The sequence below is a fragment of the Balaenoptera ricei genome, chromosome 9 (genome assembly GCF_028023285.1).
Source record: "Balaenoptera ricei isolate mBalRic1 chromosome 9, mBalRic1.hap2, whole genome shotgun sequence".
In the NCBI taxonomy this organism is placed as follows: Eukaryota; Metazoa; Chordata; class Mammalia; order Artiodactyla; family Balaenopteridae; genus Balaenoptera; species Balaenoptera ricei.
Genome location: NC_082647.1, coordinates 47,453,905 through 47,470,489, shown reverse-complemented (window position 1 = coordinate 47,470,489; position 16,585 = coordinate 47,453,905). Strand labels below are relative to the sequence as shown.

The following is a 16,585-nucleotide window of genomic DNA, read 5'->3' as shown; positions in this document are numbered from 1 at the left end:
CTTGTGCTCTCCTGCTGTAGGGGATAATCTTCAGAATTAACATTCAGGACCCACCCCCTGCCCACCATGTACACACATACTCCACACACCACAAATACCGCCACCACCCAAACAATGCTACTAACACCACCACCAGCTATCACTAATTGGTAAGTTTCTATTCTTCTCGCAAATATTTTCATTGGGGAAGAAAAGGGAAATGATCTACTAAAAACCCACCCCAACTGTGAAAGTTGTATAACCTTGCTGAGGATGCTAATACCACACTGAACTTCATACAATAGAAAATAAAAATAAATTAAAACTAGCTTTCAAAGAAAAGGAAACAATGAATTCTAAAGGAGAGAAAAATGGAGGAGAGATTTAATATATAATAATAAGAGAATCTTTCAAAAAACATTATGTATCAAACTTGACTTGACTATCAAGAATTCTGTCTCCATAAATTGTGGTATAATTACTCTCTTGGGCACCAAGTATGACTCATGTAAACTGTAGTTGAAATCCATTGTTTTTCCAGGAAAATATTCTAATGTTGGATCCATTTTTTTCTTAACTGGAAGGTTTAACCATTTAAGAATAGACCTATATAACCATCCATGAGCACAGGTGCACATCCACACACACACAAATACATCCATGCACACACAGAACATCAGGATCCAGGAGATGATTCATCTGATTCTTCAACACCCCTACCCACAGGGAGAAGCAGGGCCTGAGGTAAAGGGAGATGAGTTCTGTGACGCACAGTGTACAACACCCTCAGAGAGGACACAGGGGCTCTCACAGATTGATACATACTTATCCATCCTACTCTGCAACCAAAAGAGGAATTGTTAAAAACCCAGAATCCACAGAAGAAAGACTAAAGGACACAAAATAAAATGTTCCAATCTGCCAGCTGTGCAGCCGAACAAAAATGTGCAGTGTAATTTTAGAAACTGAGGAACTCTGTGCTTGGAGGACCCCATTTCTTATTCCTCCATCTCAAGCAAAGTGAACTGGACATAGAGTAGATGACAGATGGACAAGCAGACCGATGGACAGACTGAGTGAAAGATGAAGGGTAAGAAAGGGGACGAACTGGAAGAGAAGACCGCCTTGGTAGGATGGACCAGCTGGAAGGGTGGGTAGGTGGGCAGATGAGCAATCACAGTGACTCTTTTTTTAAAAGAAACCTCCATTAAAAAAAAAAACAACCCACAATTTTATTTATTTATTTTTTTCTTTCGGCCGCGCCGCACGGCATGCAGGATCCTAGTTGCCCGACCAGAGGTTGAACCCATGCCCCCTGCAGTGGAAGCGTGGAGTCTTAACCACTGGACCACCAGGGAAGTCCCACAGTGACTTTTTGCACATGGTTATTCTCAGAAAATGGACTCCAGGGACTGCAACACTCATGTATGAGATTTCTAGGGAAACTGCAGACTATGTATGTTTAAAATGTCATGAAATGGCTGAGGAATAGATGGGTTTTTATGAGAAGTTCTTACTCTTCATAGTTAAACTTTTTCTGTATGCTAATGAGGACTATTATGAAAGTTACATTATAGTTATTGTAGCTCATAGGCCCAAATATGGAAAAGAACCCATCATTCTGTACTTGGGACAAAAACAGGGGAGGGAGACAGGTGTAACTGTTCGGGAATTAAAGGGATAAGAGTTAAGTTTGAAAAGCAGATTTAGCATGTGCTAAAGATAGGAGTTTGGGAACTGACACCTGGAGTTACAGAAACTCTCAACACTGGTCGATTGTTTTTTCAAAAGAAGAAAAAACCTCTCTCTGCACAGTGTTCTCCTTGGAGTTTACAAAGTGCTTTCACATGTTAGCTCACATGTGCTTTACAAGAACCCAGGAAGGCAGACACAGAGGATGCTATGATCTCCTTCTGGCAAATGAGGAAACTGAGTCTCAGAGGCTCAAAGGCCCAAGATGCAGTAAATGGAGAAGGCAGGACTAGAACCCAGGACCCTGCCTCCTGAGCCAGAACTCATCCCCCTAGTTTCAGGTGACTGTAAATTTCAATTGATTTATAATGATAGAACATGCTTAAAATGCTACATGTTCATAGAAGGGTGGCAGACTAGAGGGAGGAGGGGATATTGGTGCTGGGGCCTTGAAGCATGCATAGGAGTCTACCAAGTAGATGACAAGAGCGGAGAGGAAGGACATTCTCAGCAAGGGATAGAAAGAGCAAAAGTACAGAGAAATGCAAGAGTGCTGTTTGTTCAAGAAATGACAAGCAGCTCAATATAGCTGAGGCCTACCGTGTAAGTGAGGAGAGGAAAACTAAGTATGAGGATAAAAAAGTAAGCAGGAAATTGTACAACCCTTATGGAGATCAATTATTACAAAAAATTTATCCTAAGACCCAGTGATCCTGCATCTGGAAGTGTATCTAGTGACTGTACCTACACATGTACAGAAAGATTTATGTACAATGTTCTTCACAGCTGTACTTTCTAGACCAGCCAAAAGTCCAAGTATCCACCAAGAGAGGACTGATTCAATAAATTTTGGAGTATCTCCACAATAGACTACTATCAGCTGTAAGAAAAATAATAATAATCTCTATGTTCAGCAATAGAAAACTCTTTAGAAAATGTTACTAAACAAAAAAAGCAAATTGTAGACCTTTTTGTAAGTCTGAAATTATACATTTAAAAAAACTCAAGTCTCAGAATAGTGTATATAATGTGCTACTTTCATGAAAAAAGAAAAGAAGGCTACATATCCATATTTATTTGCAGTAGTTTGCACAAAACACTGAAAAGATGGGCAAGAAAATAATAGAAGGGATTACATAAGATGTGAATCAGGGGCTTCCCTGGTGGCGCAGTGGTTAAGAATCCGCTTGCCAATGCAGGGGACACGGGTTTGAGCCCTGGTCCGGGAAGATCTCACGTGCCACGGAACAACTAAGCCTGTGCGCCACAACTACTGAGCCTGCATTCTAGAGCCCGCGAGCCACAACTACTGAGCCCACTTGCCACAACTACTGAAGCCCACACACCTAGAGCCCGTGCTCCGCAACAAGAGAAGCCACCACAGTGAGAAGCCCGCGCACCGCAACCACAAGTAGCCCCCACTCGCTGCAACTAGAGAAGGCCCGCGCGCAGCAACGAAGACCCAACGCAGCCAAAAATAAATAAATAAATAAATAAATTAATTAATTAATTAATTAATTAATTTTAAAAAGATGGGAATCAGGGTAGACAGGAATAAGGGGAGATTAAGACTGCTTACTGTAAACCTTTTAATGTTATTAAATCTTTGAACCACACCAATATATCACCTATTCAAAACGTAAAATTACATTAAAAAGTATCTTTACCCAAATGAGTTGAAAATTTATGTCCATACAAAAACCTACGCACAAATTTTACAGCAACTTTATTCAAAATTGCCAAAACTTGGATGCAACCAAGATGTCCTTCAATAGGTGAATGGAAAAATAAATTATGGTACATCTAGACAATGGAATATTATTCAGAGCTAAAAAGAAACATTCTATCAAGCCTGGAAGAGACATGAATGAATCTTAAATGTATATTACTAAGTGAAAGAAGCCTATCTGAAAAGGCTACATACTATATGATTCCAACTACATAACCTTCTAGAAAAGGGAAAACTATGGAGACAGTGAAAAGATCAGCGGTTGCCAAGGGTTAGGGGAAGGGAGAGATGACCAGGCAGAACACGGAGGATGTTTAGGGCAGTGGAACTACTCTGTATGACAGATACATGATATTAGAAATTGTCAAAACCCATAGAATATATAACACAAAGAGTGAACTTTAATGTAAACTATTGCCTTTGTTAATAATAATATATCAATACAGCCTCATCAATTGTAACAAATGCACCATATTAGGGCAAAATGTTAATAATAGGGGAAACTGGGAGGCAGGGGGTTGGGGGGAGTTGAGGGGTTATATGAGAACTCTCTGTACTTATACTCATTTTTCTAGAAACTTAAATCTGCTCTGAAACTGTCTATTAATTTAAAAGAAAAGAAAGAAAAGTGAGCAGGGTGCCTATCAGGAAGAGTTGTGAATGGCATACAAATCAGCCTGGACTCTCATCCTATAAACAACCAAACATTTTTAAACAAGGCAATGACAAAGCTGTGATCTGGAAAGAAAATTCCGGTGACACTGCAGGGAACAGAATTCAGGAGAAAGAGACCTGGGCACCAATAAGCAGATTAAAGCAGAAAGGAGATGGGGGTGGGTGTGAATGAGCTGGGGGCCGTGGAGTGGAGATGGGGACACAGGAGAGGAAGCAGCAAGACTCAGTGACAGCCACCCCCGTGCATCCACAGAGGAGTGGGGAAACGGGGGTCAACGCTTCTGTCTGGTTTCTAGATTAAACGATGCTGCAGACAATAGCGCTGTTAGAGGAACAGATGAGACGGGGAAAGTGAATTTGGTTTTGGATCCGTAGAGTTATTTTACCTGCAGAGTATGGATGTGGAAACGTGCAGAGGCAACTCAGAAAAAAGGTCAGGGCTGCCTTAGGGACTAACTCTGGTATGTATCAAGCTGCACTTATTTATGCAAGGGGACATGATGTAACCTATGGTGTATTTGCGCATTAACATACCATAGGTTAACTAGTGAAAGGAATCTAGTCTATTTCCTAAAATGATTGTAACCATGAGAATAAAATACAGACTTATTTAACCTATTCCCCAAAAAAGAAAACAAATTTTTTCTAAAATATTTATTTCAGCCATATTTATAAAAGGCTTTGTGCAATATTGTAGTTACTATGGCTACTAAAAAATGACCCCAAATTTAGTGGTGTAAAACAACCATTTATTATGTTCGTGAATTTGATGAGTCAGGAATCTGGACGGGGCACAGAAGGGATGGTGTGTCTCTACTCCATAGAGTCTGAGGTCTGGAATCACTGAAAGGTCATTCACTCACACATCTGGCAGCTGACACTAGCTGTAGGCTCTCTATGTGGGTCCCACCCCATGGTCTCTGTACGTGGGCTAATTTGGGTTCCCCCCAGCATGGTGCCTGGGATCTTAGGGCTAGAGTTCCAAAAGAGGGAGACGAGCGGAAGCTGAATCTTTTTATGACCCAGCCCTGGAGGTCACACAGCATCACCTCCGTCATGCTTCACTGCATGATGCCATCGGAAGCCCTCACCAAGATTCGTGGCAGGGGTGGGGGGCATAAACCCTCCACTCCGTGGAGGCGTGTCTATCACATTGTGAGAAGTACATGTGGAATGGGATTTGGTATAGCCATCTTTGGGAAATTAAATCCGCCCACATGAAAATCAAAGTGTTGTTTCAGTTTGCATGACTCTCTGGGAAAAAGAAACATTTAGGGAAGACAGACAGGGAAGGTCAGTAACAACGCAAACCAAGCCAACTTCATCCATACCGAGTCCACTCTGTTCCAGGAACAGAAAGAAACATTCAGATCCAAACAACATGGACATTCAAACATTAATGAATACCCATTTAAAAGCTAGCATGAGCGCCAGAGAACCTAGCACTCTTTTCTGCCTGTATGAAAGGAAGGTCCCACTGAAGTTTAGGGGCTTGGACCAAGTTAGTGGTGCAACACGAGAGGCAAGTGGTTCTGGCGAAAATCCTGTGGGAGCCAGTCTGCCACTGCCTCGACCACAGACTCATGCACTCTGACTGTTCGTCTCATTGTCTCTGTTAAATTCACCTCGCATAAGCAGCTCCTTGTAGAGTTCTGTTGCTCTGGTGATGCTTAATGCTTTTAAAGGATCGAAACAGATAAAGATTCAGATAAGAAAATGAAATACACACTGATGAATACCCACTTAAAACCTAGCACAATCACCAGAAAAATCAGTTTATTTTGTAAAGCATAGAACATCAAAGAATACAAATTATGTCAGGGGCAAGAGTTTGTTAATCTACTAGCCCCCATTTTTTTCATCCAAATTCTTCATCCTTCAACAAACAATTACCATTTAAACACATACAACTAAATATACCATAACCAAGAAGTTTATTCCATGAATGCAAAGATGGTTCAATTTATCATTAAATAGGAAGAAAAAAATCAGGGGATTATCTCCATAATCACTGGAAAGATCGCTAACAAAATGTAACACCTATTCTTGAGGATTTAAAAGCAATCAAAGTATGAATTGATGTATACTTTTTTAACATGACAAAACTATATAAATCTCTGTTCCAAAACCAGCATCTTACTGAATGTGGAAGCACTAGAGGCTGTCCCCGCTCAGGTCAGGAACAAAGGCAAAGATACCCATTATCTCCATCACTATTAATACTGAATCCAAGCTATAAGCCAAACAAATAAGAAAATAATTAGAGATGTAAGAACAATCAAACTATCACTATTTGCAGGTTTTATAACAACATACCTGGAAAACCCAAGAGAATCAATAATAAAAGCTGACACAACCAATAAAATAATTTAGTAAAAGAGCAGAATGTAAAACTAACATGAAATAGCCATCATGAGAGTTTGACAACACACTCTGGGAATATGAACAAACAGGCATTGTTTTACATTGCTGGTGGGAACGCAAAATGGTACACCAGCTATGGAAGGAAATTTGATCATATCTAACAAGATTACATACTTACATACCCTGTGACTCAGAAATCCCATTTCTAGGCACTTATTCCAAAGAAATACTGACTAAACAGTTCTTTAAGCACTCAAAATAAGAACTGGTGGATAATTTTTAACATGATAAAAATATATAAACCAAGACCAGATACTGTGACAGATGCACAAGGCTATTATTCACTTCAGCACTATTTGTAATAGCAAAAGACTGGAAAACAACCCAAATGTCCAGCAATATGGGACTGATTAAAGTCTGATTACATCCACAGAATGAAACACTACACAGCTGTAAATGAGGAATGAAGAATCTCTTTAGAGAGCAGATGGAGTGACCTGCAAGATACGGTTTTAGTTGAAAAGAGCAAAGTGGAAAAAAGTGTATATAGCATGCTACCATTCATCTAAGAAGGGAGGAAAGGGACTGGGATAAATATTCATATGGGTATGTATGTGTGTGTGTGTAGTTTATTCCATATATTAATATGTAACTTTTTAAATGGAAGGATAAACCCCCAAACTTCCAAAACATGATAACCTATAGGAGAAAAAGGAAATGGAGTGAATGATACAAAGGTAGAAGCTAGACTTCTATGAATATATCTTATTTCATAGATTTGACTTTGGCATTGTGTAAATATTTTACTTAAGTATAAAACATGGGCCATAGCAACGAATGTAGAATTCTCCATGTGACCCTGCTTTTAAGGCTACGAACAAACCTGAATGGAAACAGGAATCAACAGAACCCACATGACAGTTCTGACTTGTGAGCAGGCTTCCAGGTTAAGACATCAAGGTGCTGGGCAAAGCCAGAGAAAGAGAATACATGTTAACTGAGAGACGGTAACACGTGACTTACCTCAGCCTTGCTCTCGGGTTCATGATCAGCTGCCGAGAAATACACAATCTCTTGCACTTCATCCCTGGGCCGAGCTGAATTTTTCCCAAATACCACCAGACCGTCCTTCGCACGTGGTGGGAAGGCCACAAAACAGTAACTTGGAGGAGCTAAAGCCATCCTGAAAAGAGAGAGATGCCAAAGAGCATGGAAGCAGGCCTAACATGGAACATTCCACCGGTGAGCTCTTCAAACATATTTCACCCACTAAGAGAGTTCTAGTATTGAACTGTGTGCAGCGAGCTCATTAAGAGAGCCCAGCTGGCAAATGAAGGTGGGGTGTCTGGAGTAGAATCACAGAACCACTGACACCAGATATTGTTTAGTACTCTGTGGGATTAAAGGATCTCAGATTCGCAACAGACTGCAGCGACAGCCAAAAGTGCAAGGACGCAGGAGAACGGAAAGGAGGTTATTGTTCCAGGCGGAAAACACACACGCTGCCATCTGCCACAGCAATACAAAAATAAATAAATATACCTTGTAACAGTGCACTACAGAAGTGCCTCTGATCTAGAGATGCATGGCTGCCATATGATAGTTTTTGGGGTGGTCATGGGGAAATGGGTCTGGAAATAAACTGAAAGATACCCCCCTCTTTTATATATATCTTTCTCTGCCTCAATGACATGACACTCAAGCACCTTTTGGCTTTCCTCCCGCCTCTCCAGCTGCTCCTGGGCTGGCTAGTTCTCTTCTACTTGGCCACCGAGCATCCTCACTTCTTGGCCCTTCCTTCCTCATTTAATGCTCTTTTCTTTCTGGGAAAACTCATCCATGCCCAGAGCTTCGCTTGTCATTTACGAACCAGTGACCTACATATATAATTCCAGCTCAGTTCTCTCCTTGAGCTCCTGACCCACAGACCCAGCCTACCTGATATCCAAAGCTGATTTCATCATCTTCCCTAAACTGGATCCCTTCCTAAGGTTCCCTGTCTCAGCAGCCAGCTTCATCATCCATCCCACTGGAGCATCAGGAACTATCCTTACCATCTGCTTCTCCATTAAAATATAAATGAGAAGTAAAGCAATATTCTCAGACAAGCAACTGGGATTCAAAACTCAGCCTCGTCACCTACTAGCTGTGTGACCTTGAGCAAATCACTTTACCACTCTGAGCCTCATGTTTTGCCCCAGCCCACAGATGTATCATGAGCATCAAATGAAATGATGCTTGAGAACATATTTTGCAACTTGTAGAGGCTACATGAGAATACAAGATATTTTCTTTGGGTTTTGACCACTCAAATAGAGCAGCGTCTCAAAATTTCTGTTGAGTAAGCCAATCAAACTCAACTCCCCTCACTCATTACTGGACCAGTTATCAAGTCACAGAGTCAGCAACATTCTATGTTTAGAAACATCTTTGTGAGGGACCATATTGCTAGGTCTACATCCAGGCTACTTCAGGGTAGTCTGTGTACACACAACCCGGGCTGTCAGAGTTCTTCCTGGCAGTGCTTATGACAGGTCCCTCCCCAGGGCACAGAGAAGTAGGTAGTCCATAACTCTGAAAATAATTCCCTCCTAGCTCAGGAAAATAGCCCCTAGCCCCTTTGGGGGAAAGAAAAGGCAAGAAGATAAAGAGACTCCAGTTCTTCTTCCTCTTAACCTTTCCCATTTTCACAAAACCACATTATCTTCAAACTTGAGGGGTAGAGAGGAATAAACCAAGACTCTGTATGTGTAAGGAAGACCTACAATAATTATAAGCTAAAATGCCTTTATAGAGGATTCTGAGAATTTGGAGGTGGGAAGAATTGCTGGCTGAGCCAAATAAAGTGAAACAGACCCAGAAGAAGGTAAGATCGGGAAAGAATGTGTTTTCCTGTGTTTGTACGACTCTCGTATGTAATAGGACTTCCCTTCTGCCCCCATTGTTGGGCCATGTCAAAAGTGCTGGTGTCTGGTCTATGAGCAGAACCTTACTTTACTTGATCCTTAAAAACAGTAAAAATCTGGGACTTCCCTGGTGGTCCGGTGGTGAAGAGTCCACCTTGCGATGTGGGGGATGCAGGTTCGATCCCTGGTCGGGGAACTAAGATCCCACATGCTGTGGGGCAACTGAGCCCGCGAGCCACAACTACAGAGCCCACGCACCCTGGAGCCTGTGCGCCGCAACGAAAGAAGAGAAAAACCCGCACACCACAGCAAGAGAGAAGGCCACGCACCACAACGAGGAGCCTGCACGTCGTAACAAAAGATCCCGCATGCCTCAACGAGGATCCCACATGCTGCAACTAAGACCCGACACAGTCAAAAATAAATTAAATAAATAAGTAAATAACAGATAAATCTTTTTTAAAAAATAGTAAAAATCCACTGGTCTTGCATTTACAAGATGTATCTACAGAAAATAAACAACACGCATGCATTTTTTTTTTTGCATGCATTTTTTTTTAACATCTTTATTGGAGCATAATTGCTTTACAATGGTGTGTTAGTTTCTGCTGTATAACAAAGTGAATCAGCTATACGTATACATATATCCCCATATCCCCTCCCTCTTGCATCTCCCTGTCACCCTCCCTATCCCACCACTCTAGGTGGTCACAAAGCACTGAGCTGATCTCCCTGTGCTATGCAGCTGCTTCCCACTAGCTATCTATTTTACATTTGGTAGTGTATATATGTCCATGCCACTCTCTCACTTCGCCCCAGCTTACCCTTCCCCCTCCCCGTGTCCTCAAGTCCGTTCTCTATGTCTGTCTTTATTCCTGTCCTGCTGCTAGGAGTCTTTGACAAGTACTTATTCTTCAGCTTGGACATCTGCTTGGTCAGCAGGTCATCTGAGTCACTTGACCATGACGAATACATAGGCAAAGGAAGCCCAGGGGTATGTGGGCCCAGAGAGGCTGGCTTTTCTGCTGAATTTTGGGAATGATTGGGAATGCCAGAAGGGAGCAGAATTTTTATGTCATTTTTTTTTTAATGTTAGATGAACCCTTAAACTGTGTATCACAACCTGTAGCAAACTAGTCAAAGCTAATTGTCCATTACTTTTCCTGGATCACCATTCTACACAATGACTAGCCTCAGAGATGACTTAGCTGGATCCTTGTCTGCTCTCTAGATCAGTGCTGTTCAGAACTTTCTACAATGACGAAAATGTTCTATCTCCACTGTGTAATACGGTGGCCACCAGCCTCAAGTGGCTATTGGCGTGTAGTTAGTGTAACTAAGGGATTAAATTTTTAATTTTATTACAAATTTTAATTCATTTAAATTTAAATAGCCACAGGTGGGTAGTAGAAATCCTACTGAACAGAGCAACTTTACAACTTCCCAATAAACCCAGAAATGAAGACTTTCACATTGAGGTTTCCAATGACCCCAAAAGTATTTATTTGTAAAGTCCTCCACTTATTCTATGACAAATCGTGCTATCACCCACATAAATTGAATTAGTCAAGAGGAGGTAGGACAATGCTACAAGACTGAGAAAAATAAACACAGGAAGTGGATACTGAACTCATCAGGTGAATTGAGTTTAAGCAAGCTCTTTTCTCCAGAAGCTAAAGGTGATCATAGCCCTAGAGGACAATTCCATTTCCCTTGATGTGAATCTCACATTCCTGACTCTGAATATACCCGGAAAGTGGCCCTCATTGCTACCTGGAAACCCCTTGTGTACTCTGTCTGATCAATTCCTCTCTTTAACTCCTAAATGAACTTTTGAGACTTTCACTTCTCTTCAAACTTCCAACCACTTCCTCTAAGTAGATATCTCACTTCATAGTCCACAAAGGACAGATGGGCGGGGGAGTGAGACTGTTACAGAGGGAGGCTTTGCAGGTTTGAAGGCCCTGTGGCTGGGGAAAGGGGAAGGAGCCATTGCATCAAATAGCCAGTGTGGCTGAGCCAGAGGCAACGGGGAAGAGGCTGGAGACGCAGGGAGAGAGGCTAGTTCATGCTGGGTCTCGAAGGCAACGGCAGGGACTTTAGTGTCTGTCCCATAGTAAACACTAAAGCCACCGAAGGCTTTTAAGCCAGGTTTTAGGAAGGAAATGGAGCCAGTGCACACAGATAGCTTTAAAGAAGCTGGCTGTGATAGGGAGGAGACACAGCAGTAGCTGGAAGGGAATTCCATTTCTGTATATCTACTCTAAGGAAATGATCAGGAATATGGACAAGATTTATGCACAAAAGTGTGCATTAGAGCGGTATTTATACAGGTGGAAAACTGATGGAAGCTTAACTGTCCAGCATCAGAGAAGTGGCTAAAAATTTATGCTGCATCTATATGGTAGAATACTATAAAACCATTAAAACGTTTGTGAGGAGTTTTAAATTGCATGGAGAAATGGTTTGGGGAGGTGGGGGGGTGTCCAAAATAAATTATCTTAGGGCTTCCCTGGTGGCGCAGTGGTTGAGGGCCCGCCTGCTCATGCAGGCGACGTGGGTTCAAGCCCTGGTCCAGGAAAATCCCACATGCCGTGGAGCAGCTGGGCCTGTGCACCACGGCTGCTGAGCCTGTGCTCTGGAGCCCGTGAGCCACAACTACTGAGCCCCCGTGCTGCAATTGCTGGAGCCCGTGTGCCTAGAGCCCGTGCTCCGCAGCAGGAGAGGCCACCGCAGTGAGAGGCCTGCCCACCGTGACGAAGAGTGGTCCCTGTTCACCGTAACTAGAGAGAGCCCACGAGTAGCAACGAAGACCCAATGCAGCCAAAAATAAATAAATAAAATAAATAAATTTATTAAAAAATAAAATTATCTTAACTGCATGAAAATATGCATGGAAAAAGACCAGAAGTGGTAGCCTGACCACTAAATTCTTTTTTTTTTTTTTTTTTTTTTTTTTGGAATAATCACTATTTAATAAAAGAAATTAGAAATCAGAAAATGCAAATTAGAACCACAGTGAGATAACATTATATGCTCAACATGTTGGCAAAAAATGTTTAAGTTTGACAATACCAGGTGTAGTCACGAAAGAGGAACAATTGAATCCCCCCTATGCTGTGTGTGGTGAGAATATACACCAGTACAACCACTTTGTAAAACAGTTTTGAGATAATCTCCTGTGACCCAACAATTCTGGTCCATTCATCACAACATTGTTTGTCATACCCAGAAATGATAACAACTCAAATGTCCTTTCATGGTAGGATAGATATGTAAATTGTGGTAGGGTCATACAATGGAATACGACACAACAATTAAAAATCCAGTTCTAACGATGTGCAACAATATGATTACGGATCACCAATTTCATGCTGGGGGAAAAAAGGCCAAAATGCATATGTATTATTCCATTTATATAAAGTTAAAAAGCAGGGGAAACTAAACTTTACTCTTTAGGGATGCATAACATATGTGGTAAATCTACTTTTTTTTTTTTTTTTTTTTTTTTTAGAAATTTCATGTAATGTCTGAAACATTTATATTAACATATTTCCATACATATTTCCATACCTGACCACTAAATTCTTTCTGGTTTTTTCTATTTTCCTTTGTTTTCAATTTCCCTACAAGTATTTATACTTATATAATCACACACAAAAGATTAAAAAATAAATAAACCCAGGGGATATTACCGATTTAGGAATTTTATTTTAAATAAAAAATTTGGCTCTATTTCTATGTCCCAACATCTAAAATTTCAAAACTGGCAAATTCTTATTTGAGTTATAGTTAGGACAAGTTTTTTATTCAGCATTATTATAGTTATTCTCTAGTACTTTGTTTTCCTTTTTTTTTTTTTTCTTTACAGCCTGCCCAATTCAGAGTTACTCAGGGAGCACACAAATTTTCATTACTATTATTTACACAAATAGCGGGCAGGCCTCCTGCAGTCGCCTCCTTAAACAGGAAAAGAAAAACTGGCCCATCAGAAAGCCAATTTTCTGCTCACCCTGAGATGAAATTCTTTTGAAACTAATTCCAGGAATCTCAATTTTTTTCCCATTATTTGTCAAAATACTGGCTAACATACCAGATTAAAAAATCTGAAAAGTTAACTCATCTATATACTGTATAAAACATGCATTTTGAAATCTGTTTACAGGATTTTTATAAACTGTTAAATCATTCATGTATGACACAAAAAACCGACTTAACCATTTTTCTCCCTTTCCCTCTATAATCTTATACAGCATTATGAAATGTCATAATCTCTTCCACAAAGAAAAATAAACTAAAATTTAATTAACTCCCAATCACACAAGCTAATGCAGAAATTTATTGCATAGATTTTTTTTATCATTTATATTCAGCTTTGGAAAACAGTATAACCATTCAATAATGAATTTTCTATAACTACATTCTACTTAAACCAGCATTAAAATCAGTGAACAAAGCTTACTCGGAAATAAAGCCATGATTGATGGCTTTTTTCTTAACTTGCTTGCTTTGAGGCACAATTCTGAAGCTGTCTTCTGAGCCATGGGGATCCAGAGGTGGCGATGTGGGTACAGGGTTATACTACAGGCCTAAAACTGAACCCAGGAATATCTAAAGCAGTGTTTTCCAAACTGCATGTTGTGGCCCTTTTGTGGGTTATGAACTCAATATAGTGGACAAGATCAGCATTTTTTAGAAAAGAACATGTGCATCTCACATAGTAAGAGTAAGCGCTGGTACAAGAAACTTTAAGTTCAGATATACACATATAAGTATATGTATGTACTGGGTTGCAATACAACATTTCTCTCTTACTATGGGTTTCAAGTAAAAATCTTTAAAAGCACAGGCTTAAAGAGCAAGTCTACTGAATAGGCTTCTTTGTGGTAAATACCAATTAGGATTCTTGCCAGGTTAGCGATAAACTAACAGTTCCAATTAATGAAACACTCCAATTTAACCCCCATAGACAATTAAACTTACAGGTATTTCCTAGGACATATTTGTTAAGAATATTTCAAAGTACATTTATCCGTACTTTATGCTAAGTAGAATAAGCCAGTCCCAAAAACGCAAATACTGTGTAATTTCACTTATATGAGGTCCCTAGAGTAGTCAAATTCATAGAGACAGAAAGTAGAATGGTGGTTACCAGGGGCTGGACCAGGCAGGGGTGGGAGTGGGGAGGAGGACAGAGACTTAGCTGTTTAATGGGTACACAGTGTCAGTTTTGCAGGATGAAAAATTTCTGGGGATGGGTTGCACAACAATATGAATACTCTTAACACAACTAAACGGTACACTTAAAAATGGTTAAGACAGTAAATCTTATGTTATGTGTATTTTTACCACAATTAACATTTTTTAAAAATCAAGTAGCCACATGTGGCTCAAGGCTACAATACTGGACTGGACAGCTTTAGATATCGTGCTATCAGCTGTGGTAAAGTACCCCTAAGCTCAATTTCTAACCATCATTGTCCTTAGCAAAGTCCTTTCAGGATTCATGACTTCCTCTTGGGAATTATAACTCGAGTCCCTGGAGCTCACAGCACAGGAGCTGCGTCTCCCAACATACACCCTCCGACTGGTGACAGGAGGCTGGGTACAGGCTTGGGGGGCTGCAGCACTCCACCCCTGTAACTAGGAGACTGCTTACAGAATGTCTAGACAAGGAGGGGGGAAGCTGCATGGGAAAGAAGGTCTTTGTCCTCAAGTTCAGTGAGTAGTTATTGAAGGGCATGAATGCTCCAAGCCAAGTAGGGGTTTTCTTCGCCTGAATGCCAAACTGCCCTGCCCTTTTATCTCAGTGAAGCTGCAGAGGGCCTCATTAGTCACCATACCCAGTAATAAGGAAGCCTTGAGTTGCCTGAGAGGAAGAAAATGACTGTCTATATAGGCTATAGGCTTATTAACTCTCTTGCAAATAACTGTGACAAAGTACCTTTACTTGCACAAAGAAATGAAACCCAAATGTCCTTACTCTCCAAGCTCCCAGCTTCACTGAGAAGATTGGGTAAGTTTAAAGCCAACGTCTATGAATTACCTCCTTCCAGAAAAGCAAAGAAGAATGTATTTTATTATATTATATTATATTATATTATATTATATTATATTATATTACTTATCGATAAAGTCATTTTTTAAATTGTTGACATTCCCACTGAACTGAAAACACGACAAATGATACTCACTTATAAATTTATTTTCCTGTCCTGTATCTGCTATTGAGATAGTAAAGAATAAATAGGTGTCTGGGAAAGGAATTATCTACCTGAATTGAGATGTAAACGCAAGCTGATAAAAGGTACGTAAATTAGCTCAGACTCATCAAGCTCTGCCTGAAAAAAAGAAAGATTCTTCTGTTTCACTGAAAGCTCAAGACAGTAGAGCATAAAGCTTTAGGACTGCACAGCCAGTGATTTCCAGCTTCTAACATTCTATGCCTTGAATGAGGAACTACCTAATGGAAGAAAGACTACATAGGGTATTAAGTAAGGAAGCAGGTTTTGGAGGCAACCTGGGTTCGAATCTCAGCCCCGTGTTACCGTTCTGTAACAGGGATAATGACAGGGTTGTGGTGAGGTTCAAATGAGCTGAAACATAAAGTGCTCAGAACGCTGTCTGGGACACAGTAAGGACGCATCACCGTGAGGGTGAAAAAAGGTACATGATGAAGGCTGTTCCTTTGTCAAGGTCTGATCTGAACAGATGAGACTTCAGAAACTTGGCTTTTTCTTTGCAGTATCTAAAGGCTCTCTCACCTTTTGAAGATGTGCTCCATTGTCACCTGATGTCTTTTAAGAGCTGCTTACTATTCCCTTTCTCTAAGGCCAAGGGCAACACCTACCTCTGACAGTTGACTCAGGCAGTCTTCAATGTCACTCTTCTGCAGACATACTTCCTAGCAGCATGGGGAGGTACGGGGGGGTGGCAGGCTGCACATTCATTTGGTTTGGTCCAGAGCACTGGCCTAAACAGTGTGGAGTGTTTTTTTTTTAAATCAGAATTAGCAGCTAACATTTTTAAATCTAGAGATTTTCCACAGAAATGCAGATGCTTAGCGTCTCTTGGAAACTCAAAAGACCTAGCAACACTGGATCCACATTCTTGCATGACAGCAGGATTGGAGCTGAGGGGGGCTCCTGCCACAGTCCTCTCCACTTCCCAACACTGAGGCCACTGGAAGCGCAGCCTATCATCACCCTTGGGCTATTGCTTTTTTTGTTCTTTCTTTTTT

At 40.8% G+C, this 16,585-nt stretch overlaps 1 protein-coding gene across 1 annotated transcript in view; it reads right to left on the bottom strand.

Annotated features, from left to right (window-relative positions):
• The window catches only part of SCRN1 (secernin 1), a 58,209-nt gene that overhangs the window by 30,979 nt on the left and 10,645 nt on the right, over nucleotides 1–16,585 (bottom strand). The window contains exon 2 of the mRNA XM_059933673.1: nucleotides 7,463–7,622. Within this exon, the coding sequence (XP_059789656.1) occupies nucleotides 7,463–7,621 (159 nt within the window). The 5' untranslated portion in view covers nucleotide 7,622. The remainder of the gene's footprint in view (nucleotides 1–7,462; nucleotides 7,623–16,585) is intronic.